This window comes from Eleginops maclovinus, chromosome 7 (genome assembly GCF_036324505.1).
Source record: "Eleginops maclovinus isolate JMC-PN-2008 ecotype Puerto Natales chromosome 7, JC_Emac_rtc_rv5, whole genome shotgun sequence".
In the NCBI taxonomy this organism is placed as follows: Eukaryota; Metazoa; Chordata; class Actinopteri; order Perciformes; family Eleginopidae; genus Eleginops; species Eleginops maclovinus.
Genome location: NC_086355.1, coordinates 10254316 through 10272775, shown reverse-complemented (window position 1 = coordinate 10272775; position 18460 = coordinate 10254316). Strand labels below are relative to the sequence as shown.

Here is an 18460-nt window from a genome sequence, read left to right as displayed (position 1 = left end):
CTAACCGTAAATCAATGCAATAGTCAGATAATTTGCACATGTTAGTGGAGCACACTAAATATTATTGCTCATGTAAACAACATCACAGGGCCCCACTGGTGGATAAAAAGTCATGCTGCCTTCAAGTCTGCCACAGAACACCTTTAAGTTACTATAAATAATGAAATTGAACATAGTCATGAATAAAACACACACTTTAAATGATTGAATTCTGTTCCTGTTTCTCCCTCTGTCAGTGTGGTGCTCCCAGGGACAGAGTAGACTCCCCTTCTCGACGTCACTGGAAGGAGTCGGCGTTGGTGAGTGCTGAAGACCCCTCCGCTTTGAGGACAACAAGGGCGAGCCCTTCGCTCCAGAGAAACGGCCACGAGGACAGAGCAGGGTCAGTGTCCAGGACCGAGGAAAGAAGAGGCTCGTCACGACAGACCCACCCAGAACATCCGAATACAGGTCAAGGATCTCGGGCTGCTAAAAGCCCCCTCCCCTTCTTTGACTGCGTTGATGTAGATAGTGAATATAACCAGACTATCAGGTTGAATCACAGCCATAGAGAGCAGTCCATGGTCCTGCATGGGTCCGCCTCTGGGAGCATGAACGGGCCTCTGCAGGTCCAGCAGGAGCACTTCTCTGGTGGGTTGCAGTACAGGGAGGCTCCCTCCTCTTCTAAGCAATCCCTCAACATGCATTCAACTTCCACATACCAAAAGTTTGACCAAAGTCCTGTCCATAGCCATAAGGGTGATCTTAGTGGCCGTAATACAGAGATGCACAGCAGCAGCCCTCAACCAGTCCCAAGTTTGGGTTCAAGGAGGCCTGCCATGGACAATCATCACTCAAACTCCCTCGATTACTCTGAGCAGAACGGCTACAGCGCTGCTCCACCTCACTTCGAACAGGGTAGCTATTCCTCCTCTTCAGGCCACTATCCTCGCTTACAAAAAAAGCGCCACAAAGTTCGCCTGCAGTCTGAGACTGACCCAAACCCGGGAACCTCCTCCCTGGGGAATGAATTAATTCCCACTCTGTCTCGGGCCGAACGTATGGCTGCTCTTGAGCGACGCATGGTGGCCAATGGCCTAACAGTAGCAGGCAGGTCCAGAGCCAGTCCGGGGCGGAAACCCTTAAGGCATGCTGGGGTCACACATGTAGGAGCAGTCCAAATGAACGACTGCTCCAGCACCAGTGGGTCAGAGTCCAGTGAGTCTGAGGTGGAGACCAGCAGGGGGCGCTGCAGCAGCCCCCTGATGGTCGGTAACCCAGTGGTGGCCACTTCCCCTCTGCCCAGGAACAAGTTTTCCTTTGGCAGCCTCCAGCTGGATGACGAGGCAGATGAAGATGAATACCAAGCACTCAGTGATGAGGAAGGTGGACAGTTTTTCAGCTGTTAGTTCACAGAGGGAGAGGAACTGTCTCCAAGGCGAGATGGATCTATAGAGTAATGAAATCCGGGGTCAATGGGTGACAGATGTTCACAGTAGTCTTTTTAAGTACAGCACTACCTACTAGAAACACTTTTTTGAGCACAGCATCATTCTCTTTTATAAGGTGGAGCTTTCCTTTGCGACAATTGACGGAGTAAGGAATCAGGATAGGGGTTTTCTTGTTTGTTACATAGAGGCAGTTTTTATCTGTCAGCCTCTCAGTTCTTTGATCGTATCAGCTCGTTGCTTCAGGAATACCATGTGCCATGTTAGAACACCAAATAGCTTCTAATGATCAAAAAATACTGAACATTAGTGACTCTGTTCATGTCCGGTTTGAACTTCAGAATGATCAAAAGAATCTATATTATTACTATTGCACTTTTACTCACATACTTTGCACTCGCTTGATGTTCAAAAGGAGGCAAACGCAGTGTGAGTCAGTTAGTTTCTATGTCTCCAATGCCTTACAACTTTCTAGGAAAGGGAAGTACATATCATTCCTTTATTTTTTCCGTAAATATCTATGTTAAAGTTAGTCAAATGTTTTGTGCATTACACACTTTGTACTCATTACATGTCTACTGTGGAGTCCTAAAAGCCTGTGGATGTATAATTGTGGCACTAATTGTTGACTTAGTAGAGAATAATCCTGCTGTCTCGTTTGATTTATTGAGACTCTTACAGTAATGCTGCATCTGGCCTCTGATTATTGTGAGAGTAGCTTTGTCTGAATTATTTGTTGTTGGAGTGGATACTAATTTATATGCTGCAAACACCAATTTGTACGCCTCATTTGTATCCAATGCCATTGACAAACAGAAACATCATGTTTTATTCACTGAGGAGGCAGGAATCTGTAAGACATTCATCAAAAGGCATAAATATAAGCTCACAATATTGTCTCATCGTGTTATTGGTGGTTTGGTCAGAATGAGGTGAAGGTAAATATATATAGTTAAGCCTCTTGAACAGCTCACGGCTCTCACTCACTATTGACATCCTCCCTACACTTGAGAATCTCTGGCTGTAATTTGATATCAAGCTGAGTCCTCCAACAGCTATGCTGCCCACTAACAATTTGCTAGTTTCCAAAGAGTGCAAAATTCTCAATCTTCGTTACAAAATGGCACAGCACTTTCATTTCTTTGATCACTTTTCCACATTTCCTTTGCACTTCTGCCCTATTTGTGTTTCTGAGACAGTGTTTTTCACATTTATTTTCTTTCTTTGTCCAATGTACGCACTTCTCTGTCAGCATGAATCTGTCATTTCATTTCTGTTAAGTTTTATTTGTTTCCCAGCTGCATGTCAACTGGTTTTGTCATTTCCTTCTGTCTGTGTTGTGGAATGAGGTGAGATTACCAGTATCTGGGTTGCCTACTCTGCAATGATCCAGCTAGCGGATAATTCTTCCAGAGCAGATATAACGTCAGGTTGAGCATGACAGGAGCTTGGGAATGTGCAGGGGAATAGAGGAAGGCTTTTCCTGCTCTGTATGTGTGTACACATGTGTGAAAGGCAGTTTAAGGGTAACAGCATTAAAGCACTGAGTCTCTTGGCTCATCCATCACTGTCTTTGTACTCCCGGATATTTTTAGCATTGACGTCAAGCAGTATAGTGTGTTGTGGTTTTATTTCTATGGGTCAATATCTATTCTTTATTTTCCTTCTTAATTAAAGAGACCATTTGAGTGGCTATTTCCCAATTGACCACATTACTATTTTCTGTCTACCTCTCCACTTTCATCAACTGTATTAATTAAAGGCAACAGAAAATACTCTTTTGAAGGTAATGTCCACTTAAAGTCGTAAATACGACTAATTAAATTTGACAAAGCAGCATTTCATTACCCAGCACCTGCAAAGAACTTGGACTGTGCATGCTTCTTCTGATAATATTACTAGAGGCAAAAGCGAGCCTTTTAAAGCTGCGTGACATAAATCAGTACAGCTCAACGAAAGCTAAGAAAATATCTCTCTACTTGTGTGAGGAACTGGATCGCTGCAGTGTTAGGAAACCCTCTCTGGTAAACAAACCTCTACCATATACCATATGGAATTACGCTCTGCCACACAAGGACTCAGTAACTTGGAGCACTTTAAAAAATGCCAGTGTGTGAACTTGGTCCTAACCATCAAATGTGTTGGTTTGGTTCAAGGTCCTGGGTCTGTGGGTTTATTTTTCAACCACTGGTGTCCTTCAGGGTGATTTCCAATGAATGGTGGGCTAAATCAGGACTGAGGCGTGGTTCACATCATGTCATTCCATGTCTGCTCTCTGCATGTACTGTATGTTCTTAAAGGTAACGCTGTCAGTCCCTTCACTGTTACTTCCTAATTTAGTAAAACAGATTTTATGTAATCATGCACAATGAATAGAGACTGAATTTTAAAACAGCTCATTAATATCCAGTACTTTGACAGCTCACTGTTTTACTTTTACAAGTAAACGGATGTAAAACCGATTTGTATTCATGGGCTGAATAATGCATATTTTCTCCCATTACCAACTGACTTTTTAGCACAGCAATGACAAATCTCAAAATGCTGTTTATTTTAAAATTCATAAAGATCTCTTTTAATATTGATGTGAGGTAAGGTGAAGGAGACTGCGGGAATTCACACTTATTCTACTAAACCTTCCCTTCTTTCTCTCACACGCTAACAGAGTCTCTCTTATGCTGCTTTTTCTCAATATTTGTAATCATTTAACCCTGTATATATATGTTCTTTTAGAGTCAATAAAGATGACCTTTATGAAGTGAGGATTTTCTGAATCTTCTTTTTCAGACCCCAGTTAGTTGTTGTCTGGTGCTTGTGTTTGAAGCTTCTCCTCTTATCTCCCTGTGGTTTTGTAGTGATGGTTGGTCCCATTTGCAGCAATTGTGTAGATGTGTGATTGTAGTTTACCTCCTTAGAGTTAATATAAAATCCTTCCCAGAGTGGTGCTGGTGCTTTTAGCTGGTTTGTGTGCGAGTAATCACTGTTTGTGTTTGTGTCGACACACCAGAGGACAGCTAAGAGAGGTGGGCAAGTTGCATCTGAAACATAGTAAGTAATCTCAGTGAAGTTCTCCAATAAGATGACACTAAGTAAGCTATTCCTTTTCATCATCCTGAGGTATGTGTCTCTGCTCACGTATTGATTGGCGTTGCACAGAGACTGCCGGAGCTGTCTGGACTGTAGAGTGAGTCATGGCGGATATTTCCCTTTCTGCAGGCAGTTTTCGTGTGTTGCAGAAGAACGGGTGGATGGAAAGCTTAAATAATATCAATATTTTACCAGTGTCTTTGGATTTAGACTTTTCTTAAAAGCTGCATCACTATATCTTCCAATTCTTTTCTTGATTGAAGATTACATTTATTGTCTTTACAATGTCCGAAAACAATGGAAAAAGGTCACAATGATGTCTTCAAATGTTATGTCTCATCAACAATCCCAAAACCAGAGATATTCATTTATATATAAAAGGATAGCTGCAGATTCTCTCATTGCAAAAGCTGGTTTGGAGCTTTTGTTTAAAGAATACATGAGGGATGTTTTGCCTTTTCACAACAGTGGCTGGTTTTCTTATCGTGGCCTTGACTTCATATGAATTCTCACAGCGTCCCAAACTCCACCATCTGAGACTTTATGTGAATGGAAATGCTAAGGATGTATCTGATTTCCTGTTGTGTTTTCATCTCTACTAGAATAACTCACCTTTCCTTCTTTTGACCTCGTGCAGGAGTGGTGTCTAACAGCCCCCACCTGTCTGCGTCTTCTGGTCACTCCCACGGGATGGTCAACGGTCAGAAGTCTCTGGATTTGGGCAATCACAGTCCCGACGGTCGACAACCCTCCCCCCTCACCAGCCCGCTGCTCAACGACGCCGGCAGCATCCGCACTGACGATGAAGATGAGGTGCGGAGGAAGGTTTGTGATGAAATGGTTCAGCTCCTGTTGATAAGAGCACCAAAAAACACACCAATTGCTTTCATTATATGTCCTTTTTGTTTTGACTGAACTTCAAAGCCACTTTCACAAACTCAAAATAGCAAGGGCCTACATTATCTGTCCTAAATAACTCCACCGGGAGTGAAGCTAAGTATTTTCTCCAAGTCTACTTCCAGAAATAGGTTAGGCAATACACCTAACTTAAAGTGCTCTCAGTTGATCACAATCTCCTCTCTGTTCTGTTTTCTTTACAGAGGTTTCCAACAGATCGGGCCTACTTCATCGCCAAGGAGCTGCTGACCACAGAGAGGACGTATCTGAAGGACCTGGAGGTGGTGACTGTGGTAAGAAAATAAAAAGTCTGCTCACCAGAGTGCTGCTCCACTGTTAGTTTCCTCCTGCTCTGTCCTCTGGGGAGAAAACATTGAGTATTCCGGTTAGCTGCTCCATTGCATATCGCCCACCAAAACACAGAGTCAGGCAGTGACACAGGGATATTTTGGCAGATCCAATTTTATTTTTTATTCTTTCCCCACACCCGCACTCTTTATCGGTCTAACTCAAGGCTGTGAATACTAATCTGTGTTTGTGTTTAAAGAGAAAGATCGATTTAGCCGTATGTTTCCTCTGGGACTCCTCATTTCAGTCTGTTCTTTTATATTACACCGTCTGGGAACAAGCATATAGACACCATTTCATTTGATTGTATGTTAAAGCAATGCAGCAGAAAACAGGATATTAAAGGTGCACTGCTGCTCATTCAACAGCGAGCGAGGAGGTCGTTCTCACAAGGCCGTACTTAAGCGCTTCTGTTGTCTGACTCCGCACACACATATTGAGGAAATGCAGCACTCCTTTTATCTGGCTTTCCTAAAAGCGGCAGCTTTTTTAAGAGAATCCTTTCACACATCTCATAAATATTTGGGTTGGCTTGTGTCCTGGTTCTTTTAACAGCTGTGCGTGTGTGCAGTCTCTCCTCTCATTCACTGGTTGGTGCTGCTGTTGGGTTGAAGTCATCCGAACAACAGCTGGTGCTTCTTCTCTAACCCTTTTAGGAAGACACAGATTTCGTGAAACTTCCATTTCCCATCACGTCAGCTAAATTAAGCTGTTGTTAAGCCCGCTGTGGCCAAACACACGACATACAACATTTTAGTTTGATCTGACTTCATGAAATAATGGTGTTAGGAGTGATTGGCTATTGATTCACACATCACTCAGGCAATTCAATGATTTAAGGGACATCACGAGACTGAAGTGCAACAGCAGAAACACAGATTAAGGTCTTTAGGTAATATCCTGGAAATGAAACATCACAAACAAACAGAACTTGAGTTATCTGATGTCATCAAGAGATGCCCATGCAATGCAATTTGATACTTAATTCGTCAACTTTTTAGGAATACAATTGGCAAGTTATTTCTGATCACACTCCAGTCAATATTGTTCCTTATGTATATTATTGTGTAGTGACAAATGTGATGTATAAACTGAGAGTTTTCTTTTATAGAAGTAGGAGAAATATAGACTTTTTAAACATTTAAAATGAAAAACATTTGAATGTATATATACCATCTGGATTTTCCAATCAGGGGCAAGAAGGGGATTTCATTTAAATAATTATTACCTCTGTGGTTGAACTTTTTGTGGAAAACACATCAGATATCATATTTTTATTTGGATTTACCTTAGAACATGTCTGGAAAGCCCCCTAATGTATCTAGCTTTACCCCACGTTTTCCTACTTGTACTCTGATGCGTGCATGTATCTGTAATCTCAGTCTTTCCAGAGCACTGTAGGACAAGATGAAGCGACTCCGGAGTCTCTGAAGAACACCGTCCTCTCCACCTTCGAGCCGCTGCACAAGTTCCACACAGGTTTTCTCAGGGAGGTGGAGCAGAGGCTGGCACTGTGGTGAGACTAATTTCCCTCCAAATAAAGTCTCTGTGGGTTGAAAACATATCCAGTGATGGGGTGGTTTGGTTCTAGCCCGATTTATCATCATTTTATTAATGAGATTTATTGGCATTTAGTCTGAGAGAGCGACCTAGACCCTTTAAATGACCCGAGGAGCTATCATCTCCATGGCAACTGTCTTACTGCACCACGGCCGGCCTTTTCTTGCCGGTGGGTTACTGCTGTCTGATCCCCTTAATGATGTTGTGCTTTATTTAACACACACTAAAACACACACACACACACACACATATACAGCCATGCAGGCAGTGATGCATGCAGCCTCTTAGCGTGTCAGAATGTACGGTCATTAACTGCAGACATAAATTATTTTTATTTCAAAGCCTCGCTGGTCATCTTGAGAGCTCTAAATTAAAGCAGAGAGTGACGTTAAAGGCAAGCTGCTGATAAGAACCAAATTTGAATGTGTATGCAAATGATCTAGCGCTGCATGTGTCTCTTCCTCAGCTTTGCATACTCAAGTATTATACCAGAGATTTTCCTTTGTTGATTAGAAAGCTTTTATATTAGATAAGGAAGGATGTGTTCTACAGACTGGATCTGTTTCCCTAAAATAACTGCTAAAAGGCTGGATCAAACTAAAAATATTCTGAATGAATCCAGTAATGGCAGCCCCTCACTCTGTGTGGGGAAAGTCCTGCTCGAGGGAGACACCTGCTGGTGGATATTTTTCTCAAAGTTTAAAGAGCCCGTGACGACTCCATTGGAATTTCACTTGCCTAAAATGAAGCGTGTCTAAATAATCAATAAGCCTTAAGTGCTTTTTTCGCTGCTTAGTTCATTAATTCAGTGTCTACAAATGGCTGCATAATGTTTTAGAGATAAAACAACTTGCTGATGTTTATCTGTTTTAGGGAAGGACGCTCCAATGCTCACATAAAGGGAGACTACCAGCGCATTGGAGATGTCATGTACAAGAACCTTCAAGGCTTGAAAGTGAGGCCCCTCTCCTGCATACCTGCAATTACAGTAATGAATGATGTTGTATAATGTGTGCCATATTTTGATCTTGTCCATAGCCCCTGACAGCAAACCTGCATAAGCAGACTGAAGTGTTGTTGGAGCTGGAGAAGGCAACCAGGGCATCCCGCAGGTTGGAGGTCTCTGCCGGGATTTTGAGCTGCAAAAGGTGTGCTACGTCCCCCTCAATGTCTTCATCCTGCGGCCTCTGCACCGCCTCAGTCACTACAAGCAGATCCTGGAGCGCCTGTGCAAACACTACCCAGCTACTCATGTGGATTTCAGGGACTGCAGAGGTACTACGCTCAGGATGGTGTACATAGATGCACATGTAGGTCTTCTGGTGCTGTATCTCTAATACTTACCCCTGATCTCTCTGTAGCTGCTCTGGCGGATGTGTCTGAGGTAGTGGAGCAGCTCGAGGGAAGCCTGAACAAAATGGAGAACTTCCAGAAACTTCTGGAGCTGAAGAAGGATTTGATTGGCGTCGACAATCTTGTTGTTCCTGGTCGGGTGAGTTTAAAGCTTGAAAGGAATCGACGCAAATATTTTTGTTAGATTCCCTACAGTTAAAGTGTGTTTCTGATAAATGATGCATGCGTTCTGTTTTACTTTCCCAGGAGTTCATCAGGTTAGGCTGCCTGAGCAAACTGTCTGGAAAAGGCCTACAGCAACGAATGTTTTTCCTGGTAACACCCACTCTCCTTTTTCATCATGTCATATTGTTGATTTAATTATTTAGCGGAATGATCTCAGTGGAAAAGTAATAAGGCTTTTTTCCTTTCCAGCTGTACAACACTCAGGTGGTGTTGGCAGATGTACTACAACATTTAATTATGTTAAATGTTACGTCGCTTTACAGTGTTTACTTGTGTTGTGGAGAATAAGTTCTTCTCTGGGATTATTAATTAGATGATATACATTCAGTTGTCATTTATACACAAACAGGCTTAATGGCATTTGGTTTGAGAGATCGTTAATGTACATCTTTCACTTTCTCTCTCCTTGCCTCTCTCGTTATAGTTCAACGACGTCATTTTGTACACGAGTCGAGGGATGACTGCGACTAATCAGTTCAAAGTGCACGGGCAGTTGCCGCTCAATGGCATGACAGTAAGTGCTGTTTCTCTCAATTGAACACAAAGTGCTTCAAACAGCTGTCACCAGTTTGTCATTACTGCAAATAAGGCACCTCAAACAGCTGAGCTCTTTCCAATGTCTTCCCACAACCCGGCACACACACACAGATGCAATCACACACACTTTCAGGATAACTACACATGTCCTTCTGTCTCACTTCCCTTTCATCATCCCTCCCTCCGTTTCTCCCTTTCAGTCTATTTCGGTCCTTGCTGTCCCAGATTCTGCTGCTCTCTAATGTTTTTTCTGTGTTCTTCTTCCAGATCAGAGAGAGTGAGGATGAGTGGGGTGTACCGCACGCCTTCACGCTGGTTGGACAGCAGCAGTCTGTGGTGGTAGCAGCAAGGTAACCCGACACCTTGTACCTGGAAACTAAATTTAACCCAAAGTTGCTGCGTAGCATTTTCTTTTCTAGAGTGTAGAACTGTCGAGGCTTGTCGCATAAATTATTGCAGGAAATTACTTTTTATGCACGATGCTCTCAAGTTCTTTTACTTCTACGTGTTTCACAAAAAATTGCTTCTCTTTGCTGCTTTCAAACTACATTTTGGTAATCCAGTTTCCATGAATGACCAGATGGTGTCGAAGTGTCTTTTAAAGCAAAAGTTGGCAGGACACCTAGACTCACTTGGATCAAACCGGACTATTTGTCACTTCCAGGCCTTTCTGCTGTGACAAATGATGGGACACTTTATCCATTTGTGTTTTTCTTTTTTACGCTAGTTCACTAATGGAGATGGAGAAGTGGATGGAGGACATACAGGTGGCGATAGAGACGGCGAAAACCAGCAATGGGACATCTGAACTACTGACCACTAATCTGTTAGACAACAGTAAGTTAAACATAGACATATACTCTCATATAAAATGTATGATTCTAAAATAAACTGTGGATATACACTAACAATCAGAAAGTACATCTAACAGTAAAAACTACTGAACTCCCAGATACATGTTTGATTTGTGAATGATCTGACCTTGTGTGTGCTTTAGCCTCCTTCTCCCCTCATCACCCCGCTCATTGTCTAGCAGTAACAACCTCCTGACTTTCCCAGAATCCCCTGAGGACTCCTCGGTGGAGGCGGAGTCTGAGGACGACATAACAGCGTTGCACACCGTGCTGGAGAAGCCCGGCCCTCACCGTGGTAACACCATGGTGCACGTGTGCTGGCACAGGAACACCAGTGTGTCCATGGTGGACTTTAGCATAGCTGTGGAGGTACCGGCCAAACCTCAGCACCTCAGAACTGCCGCTCCCCTTCTGCTTCACTGTTTCCTCTCTCTGTGTCTGAGTGTGCTGTATCCTAATTCACTTTATTCTCTCTCAGTGGGAACAGTATCCTCCAGCGCTGTACTCCATAAGCTAAATATCCATTACTTTAAAAAAAAATCTTGCGAATTGTGGGAAAATGAGAACTTAAAATTAATTTCATTGTTTATTTTTCTAAATATAAAGTCAAATTACTGAAATAAGAAATAGGTGACGACTTTTACATTTCTACAAATATTTCACATAATCATAAAAACGTTGTTATTATATAAATATTTATTATTTCTGCTTCAAAACAATTTAAATCATTCATTGTTGACAGTAAATCCGTGTTCACTCGTTCCCTCTTCCTCTTCGTGCCTTATTTGGTGCGTTGCTAAGTTTCTTTATGAAACCAGTTGGATAAGAATCATAACAACTGTCTGGTGGCACATATTCATTCGTTTCCTCATACTCTTGCAACTAAATATGGAGCCACTTGTAAAACCAGCACGACTAATGGATAAAAAACTTCATACGATAAATTCTAAACTCATCTTATCCTGAAATCTGAAAATGATTTGACTTATGCATTTTGAATCAATTTAGTTTGTGCTATTTTCATACCAGATAAATATTTACCTTTAGCATTCGCTCAGTTTGCAGCCTCAGTGAGAATACTGTTCCCCCTTCCCTCTTCTGGCTAACAGTAGCCTGTGTGACGTCCTTATCTAAACTCAAACTGTGGCTCTCCTGTGTGGTTCTGTCTTTTCTCTCCTCCCCTGGCACTTGAAGTCTCTGGTCGTCTATCAAAAGAGAGAGAGCAGTACGTAGATTTGCTAAACGTCCTGATTTCACACTAACAGAATGGACCCTGTTTTGCCCTGATCTACTTCTGCTCTTCCTCTGTAGTTGTAACCACCTCCTCTTCACAGCTTTGCCTGGACACACTGTCGTCGGCCTCCGTGTTTACCCTGCCACTGCATGCCTGTCTTTTCACCGACTCAGTCTCTGTGTTTCTGTCCTTCCCTCCCTGTCTGTTTTTTCTCTCTCTCTTTTCCCCACGCGTCTGTGCATTCCTCCATGGTAGAGGACCCTAGTCCAGTCAGTGTGAAAAAGGCCCCCATGGTGGGGCCCCCCAGTGGCCAGGGACCAGTTCCTCTGTCTGTTATCTGCTGGTACCGAGTTCAGAGCCTCTCCTTTAGTGAATCCTGCAGGAGTCTAGAGGTAAAGTAGCCAGGCAGACAGGAGAGGCCATGTGTTTACCTAAACTTTACCATAGGAAAAAACATATAGAAGATGCTGTAGTGCCTAAAGATCTGTGACACATTCATTAGATTTAAGCAAACTTCTGGTCCACAAAAGTATCCCTATGATCATTAAATATAACGTCACAGAAGGGCCAATAATAGTTTGAAATTGTTCTCAGGTCAGCCCATGCTTTAAATTGACTTTAGCTTGGAAACAATGAGAGGTTAAACACATTAAAAGTGCTAGCAACATTAGATTTATAGTTTATGTATAAGTACAAACAACGAAAATGGAGGCTGGCCATATTTTATAGTTATGTAATCGTCAGCAAATGCATAAAATGGCCAAAACCAACACATTTCAGCTGATCTTTCATTACTTTCTGATTTTCCTGGCATGTCTGCAGCACACAAGCCTTGTAGTTCCGACTGGAGACAAACATTCTTTAAATCAGGTCACAAATACCTTGTTCACAAGTCAATTCGTTTAGCAGCTAGGCTAAAGGTTTCTTAGACAAGAGTAACACTATTTTCAGCAGCAGATTAACTCACATTTGATGCTCTAGTCTAGTGAGTATTTAAAGCAGCAGGAGTGTGAATGCAAGATTAACTCAAAATAAACAACAGTGCATATGTTCTCTCTCACGCAGGAACATATCAGCCCATGCTAATGTGTGTTTTAATCATTTTTAGATGAGGGAGTAATCTTTATCCGACTTTTGAGGATCAGTCATCTGTTGGTTTTGGCTTTTTATTGTTAGCAATAAGAAAATAATTGAAAAAATAAACAGAAATATGATTTCATTTATTGAATCCTTCTCTCACATATTATAGAAGTGATTTTATAATGTAAATGTTTTTTCATAGCTCAAGATGTAAAACTGTTTTTTGTCTTCGCAGAATCAGCTGTCTGGCAACTTACTGAGGAAGTTCAAGAACAGCAACGGCTGGCAGAAGCTCTGGGTGGTCTTCACCAACTTCAGCCTGTTTTTCTACAAGTCCTACCAGGTGATGAACATTCGCTCTCAGCTCTGTCCTGCGAACGCATCACAGTCTCCCCCACATTCATCCCCCTCCCTGCTTTGCTGTGTTTACTCTCCACTCATCACATCTCTGTGTAGAATGTCTAATCTCTGTCCCATAATACAAGGTTACAGGCTTTCCCATGCAGTCTTTTATTAAATCTCACCCACAAAAAAAATAGCTGGGAAAATGTTCACAAGCAAAAGATCATGAAATAAATACAAAACCAGTTTTGAATTTACTGTAGAAAGAACTAATAACATGAAATGTCATTTTAAAAGATAAAACCAATGGTGTTTTTTTTAAGGCTTTACCTCTTACAATAATGCATTGAGTAGTTCAGGATCCTTGTCATGTTACAGATGTGTTTGAGTTGGTGGTTGGAAGAGACATTTCCCTCATTCAAATAACTGTTTAAGGCTCAAAGAAGTAAAACCTTCCAATAAGTTAGGAAACTGCAAAAAAGTAGAAGAAAAAACAGTTGGGGAAACTTCCAAAAGTGAAATACAGATTAGTGTAGTTGGGCCTGACCCACAGGTTTGGAACCATTGGACTCAACCAGCTGACTGTATATAAAGAAGTAAAACTAGTCCTACCTGGAGCAATACAACAGCTGCTTACATCCTAATGGTTCTGAAACAATCTGATATGTATGATATGAAAATATATGACTCGCCACAGCAGAGTAATTTCACTTTTGATACTTCATGTATACTTCTTCAAATGTTGCATGATTTTCTAATTACCGGTTTTATTTGGAGCAATTGATCTGTTAGTTTCTTTTGTTTTAACCTAATTGTATGCGTAAGTATGAACAGACCCAAATAAACGTACATTTTAATTAGATGTCATTTTTATCTTGTTCCTCAGGATGATTATCCACTGGCAAGCCTTCCTCTGCTGGGTTACTCCGTCACCGTCCCCAAGGAGTCTGAAAACATCCACAAGGACTACGTCTTCAAACTGCATTTCAAGTCCCACGTCTACTATTTCCGGTCGGAGAGCGAATACACTTTTGAGAGGTACACTATTGTATAATAATCCAGATACACATTTACTAAACCTATCTCCAGTTAGGTTGAGTCCATGTATTTAGAGGATTGACCCTTTCTCTGCCTGCAGGTGGATGGAGGTGATCCGCAGTGCCACGGTTCCCACCGGGGGCGCTCGTGTCCTGAACAGCAAAGAGTCCCGTCCTCTCTGAGATAGCTCACCTTATTTAAAAAACAACGGCTCCTTCGGGGGTCTTCTGCTCTTCCTGCGCCCTCTGGACTCTTTTTTTTTCTTTTCTACACATATCTGGGACATTTCTATGTGTCCATGCACATTTGGTGCTTTTTAATGCTTTAATGGTGACATGTCCGCTGGTTTAGACTGCATCAGAGACTGCATTTTTTGGCATTTTTACTCTCAACTCTGAAACCTCTTTTTAAGGATGTCATTTTATACTGTTTTCTAATGGTCTGAACCACTTCCTATCTTTCTGGTTTTACATTTTATCATTGTTGTTTTACAGCAGAGGATGTGTTGATATTTAGATATTCAGCATTCCCTCTTGGATGGTTAAACTATCACTGCATTGTCATAATATTTTTGTCTACTTTTTCATCTTATTGAAAACTGCTGCTTTGAAAATATCCTGCAACTTCAGTGCCAAACTGGTTTATATCAATGTCCTGGACTTTTTAATGCTATTTTGTAACATTGGGGATGAGGAGTGTTTCCTTATACTGTACTATGACATTTTAAACAGGCAACCCTTTAACGGTGAATGCTCTGATCACACCTGGCCCAGCACAATGTGTTCTCGTTAAAAAAATAATAATGACAGTATGAAATTATTTTGTTGTATTATTAAAATTACCCTAGGTTTGCTCACAATGTGGCCATGGGTAGCTGCCATCCCAGGTTAATGCCATTTCAAGTAAAGTAAATATTCTATTCACTGATGTTTGTTGTATGAATAAGTCTCAGACTGTTTTGCTTTTCTTTTTTTAATAACTAAAGTTCCCTTTCAGCTGTATGTGAGACTTTTTCATAATCATTGTATGATGAAGGTGAGTGTAATTGAAAGCTTTAAAGATTATGTGTGAAACTAAATAGAAACTTTCAGTTCCAAGCGCCGTCGCCCTCAGTGAACTAGGCTGCCTCCTGTATACAGAAACCAGATCTTTTTATGGGTCTAAATGAATGGAAATATGCATTTAACAGGGTTTTGCAGTGAAGAAAATGAAATGGAAAACCTCAGTTCTTCTTAGAATTGCAGCATGTTTTTCGCAGACAACAGAGTGCTCTTTGGAAATGAAAGCAATAAAAAAAACGTATTAAAACTTGGATTTGTGTTATGTATGTTTTTGATGAAGCTCCAGAGGCTCGAATGATGTTTTCACCAGGGAAAATATGTTAACTAAATTAAAAGCAGGGCAGCTCTTTAGTGTGTTTACCGCTGTGACCTACAGAGGGCATCATTGATCAAGTCTTTCGGTTCAGTAAAACCATAACTACAGCCTAGTACAGTAAACACAGTAAAACCAATAGTGTACTCAGTGTACACGAATACTTCAAAAATATTCAGAATTTGTAGTCAAAGGCAGAAAGCAATGTAGAAATATGAAAATTAAATAAAGTACAACCATGTAGTACTGTGATTAAGGCTCCACATCCTCTAAACGAATCTGATGCAAAAAGATGAAGCGCCTCTCTTCTTAAATAGTGCAACATCGAGATATTTAATTGAATATGTTTTTCCTATGGTATGAAAAATGTATCCTAAAGCAAAACCTCAGACCTCAGAAGCAATAATAATAATAGTAAACCTTATCAAATCTGGTTTTATGATGTAATGTCAGTAAACCAGCTACCTGACCTTATTTTTATTTTAACCTAATTCACATGCCACAAGGTACAAAGGTTATACCACCAGAAACATGAACTCTGCTGTATATTGTAGTATGGTGATAATATTGGTTCAGTCATTCAGAGTGCTGCCAGTCCAAAGTCCTTGCCCAGCAGCTCTGACACAGCCGGCAGTGGGCAGGCTTTTAAACCGGTAAGGGGCGGAGTTCTCTGGGGGGGACAGCCAGATTATACACCTCCTGTCTGGCGCTGGACGGCCAATGAGACACTTCTCAAAAGGATACTTTGTTATGATTACATCAAATCCGATGGAAAAGGGCAGAGCGCCGGAATAATGCAGCACGCGTTGACTTTTACAATTGAAAAGAGATCGAGAGGTGGGAGTGAATCAGCTGAAACACCACAACATGACCCAGCTTCCAACTCGTGCTCACTAGCGGGGATCTGGGAGACGGATACACCGGTGATGACTTTGCTCTAAACCTTGTATAACTTGTGGATTGGACGGTCATTGATGCAAAGTGGTGCGCAACGATGGCTTCTCCATCGCATCCGGAGACCAGGAGGTTTACGCGGGGTCTGGGGAAACCTGGCACCGCGGCTGAACTGAGGCAGAGCGTCTCTGAGGTGGTGAGGACCTCGGTGCTGATTGTAAGTACACACCTTAACTCCCCTCACCCTGCTCCCCCTCCTTCTTGTCCACCTTAATACCACCTCGGTTAGTGGCATAGTGTCTGTTTACACCTCTGTGGCCCTGGGGAACAACCGGCTTTACTCACATTTTGAGCAAAAAGTCAGCTGACTTTGGACCGCCTTGGTGCGCACATGTGGGCTTTGCTGGGTGAAGTGCAGGTCATGTTGTGGCGTGTGTGACTTTTACACACATGTAGACCCAGAAATGTGTAGTTCACTCAAGAGAGTGGTGTGGAGTGAATGCATAAGGGCGTGTGCCTGACATGTGTAAAAATTACTGTATAGACGAGGGGGAACTTTTATAAAACTAAATGGTGGACCGTTGCACAAACACATCATACAAAGTTTGTTCAACTATAAAGCAGTTTAAACACATTTTAATGTATTTAATTGCAGTGTTAGCAATGATAGGCTACAGAGCTCCTTAAATCATTTGCATCCTCATACAGCTGACTTCAGATCAGCTGGGTGGGAGCACATGTTGGATTTCTGTGTGGAAAAAGGTCATATTATTGATTGTGTGACCCTGACCTACAAATGTGTGAGGGAGAGAGTGAATAGAAGTGAACAAATGATAACATATTATAACTTTTTTGGTGCACTGGTGTTGCACAATTCAACTATCTCTAATGATTGCATGTTCTTGCATATTACCTCACTTTGTAAAAAGCCACAATGTGGTTGAAAAACTTTCAGGCTTACTTATTCTATTTATTCTAAGTGTGTCTTTTCCTGGAAAGTCTACCGAATCAGTGCCTGGTCGAAGTGTTTTGTACATGGTGTCAATGATGGCATCAGTTTCAGTGAGATGACATAATACCTCCTCACCAGAGAAAGCATGTGGCTTCAGTTTCATGCTTCAGACACATCTAAAGTGTCCAGTGACAGTGACATGATGCTGAATTGGACCGTCCACTTTGGAACATCTGGGGGACGAGGACCTACCTCCCCAGTATCAGTTTTCCTCAGAACTCAGGAGGAAAAAGGAGTCGGCCCTTTTGTTGCCTCTGAGTGTGTTTGGTGCTCTGGCTGATTGTTCCAGCTTTCCTGGAAGAAGTTGCTAGGTAACAGAAACGGACACCGTCCAGGCTCTCTGTCAGGGAAATGGAATCCTGAGTCAGGATCCCAGACATCCAACCAACCACACCTTTGTATTATTTATTCATTCTCACTGGGGTCCACTGCCAGAAACGCCTGAGGGAGGAGAGCAGCAATGGATACAAGAATGCATGTTGGGTAATCAACATGTGTAAGGAGGACTGAGCTAATGTGACGAAACAACATTGAACGTTTGTGTTTGTATAATTATAAGCAGGCTTCCAGATATGTTATTGGGAAAGGTTTGGAAACTTTTGAAAGGGGTACAGTTTTAAAGAAGTAGGACACATTTGTAATATACGGTAAGTAAAAACGTGTCAAGCTTTGGTTCATGGCAAAAGTAAACTAGGAGTTAGGTTTACTAGGTAGAACTTAGGAGTTGGTTTGTGTCTCTTTGTGATCAAAAGGCCCTGAGTCTGTACCTTGTAGTCCTTTTAGGTAATCCTTCCATGTTACTTATAAACCAGTAAACTACCTGTCATCTCCTGACTCTGGTAGTGGGGCATCAAAGGGGTCAATTTGATTTCAGGGGCAAAGGGTGGCCATACTGCCTTTGGCCACCCTTCTGGCTATTGTAGTGGATAGCTACTTGATCTGTAGAAGTGAACGTATTGCTCTGTTACTCAAGTGTTTGTTACAGCTTTTCAGTGGGACAAGAATGTAACTGTACACGAGACTGCCTTCCACGCAATTTAAATTAATTCCTCCATGAGAAATGGAAATACCTCAGCAGGAATAGAGGGATCTGTTCCAGGGCTATAAAGAGGGGATTGTAGCTGTTATCACTCACTCTGATTGTTGCTTCAGATTTAAAAAACACATTTTCCTGTCCTTTCAAACTCCCAGAAACATA

The 18460-nt window shown here is 41.8% G+C and overlaps 2 protein-coding genes across 10 annotated transcripts in view; both read left to right on the top strand.

Moving 5' to 3' along the window:
- Positions 1–15294, top strand: part of LOC134867292 (FERM, ARHGEF and pleckstrin domain-containing protein 1-like) — a 46771-nt gene extending 31477 nt beyond the window's left edge. Inside the window, 16 exon segments of the mRNA XM_063887739.1 lie at positions 237–450; positions 5152–5339; positions 5615–5704; positions 7142–7275; positions 8193–8274; positions 8358–8436; positions 8439–8594; positions 8681–8811; positions 8919–8987; positions 9322–9411; positions 9702–9784; positions 10162–10271; positions 10494–10657; positions 12838–12945; positions 13831–13982; positions 14083–15294. Coding sequence (XP_063743809.1) covers positions 237–450; positions 5152–5339; positions 5615–5704; positions 7142–7275; positions 8193–8274; positions 8358–8436; positions 8439–8594; positions 8681–8811; positions 8919–8987; positions 9322–9411; positions 9702–9784; positions 10162–10271; positions 10494–10657; positions 12838–12945; positions 13831–13982; positions 14083–14164 — 1932 coding nt within the window. The 3' untranslated portion in view covers positions 14165–15294.
- A 776-nt stretch (positions 15295–16070) lies between these two features.
- The window catches only part of zmp:0000001200 (dedicator of cytokinesis protein 9), a 69754-nt gene continuing 67364 nt past the window's right edge, over positions 16071–18460 (top strand). For 5 of the 9 annotated variants that reach the window (XM_063888680.1, XM_063888679.1, XM_063888678.1 and 2 more), the window contains exon 1: positions 16074–16467. In XM_063888680.1, coding sequence (XP_063744750.1) covers positions 16351–16467 — 117 coding nt within the window. In that variant the 5' untranslated portion in view covers positions 16074–16350. Of the gene's footprint in view, positions 16468–18460 lie in introns of all 9 variants that reach the window. The other 4 variants (XM_063888683.1, XM_063888681.1, XM_063888684.1 and 1 more) reach the window with 3 other exon arrangements.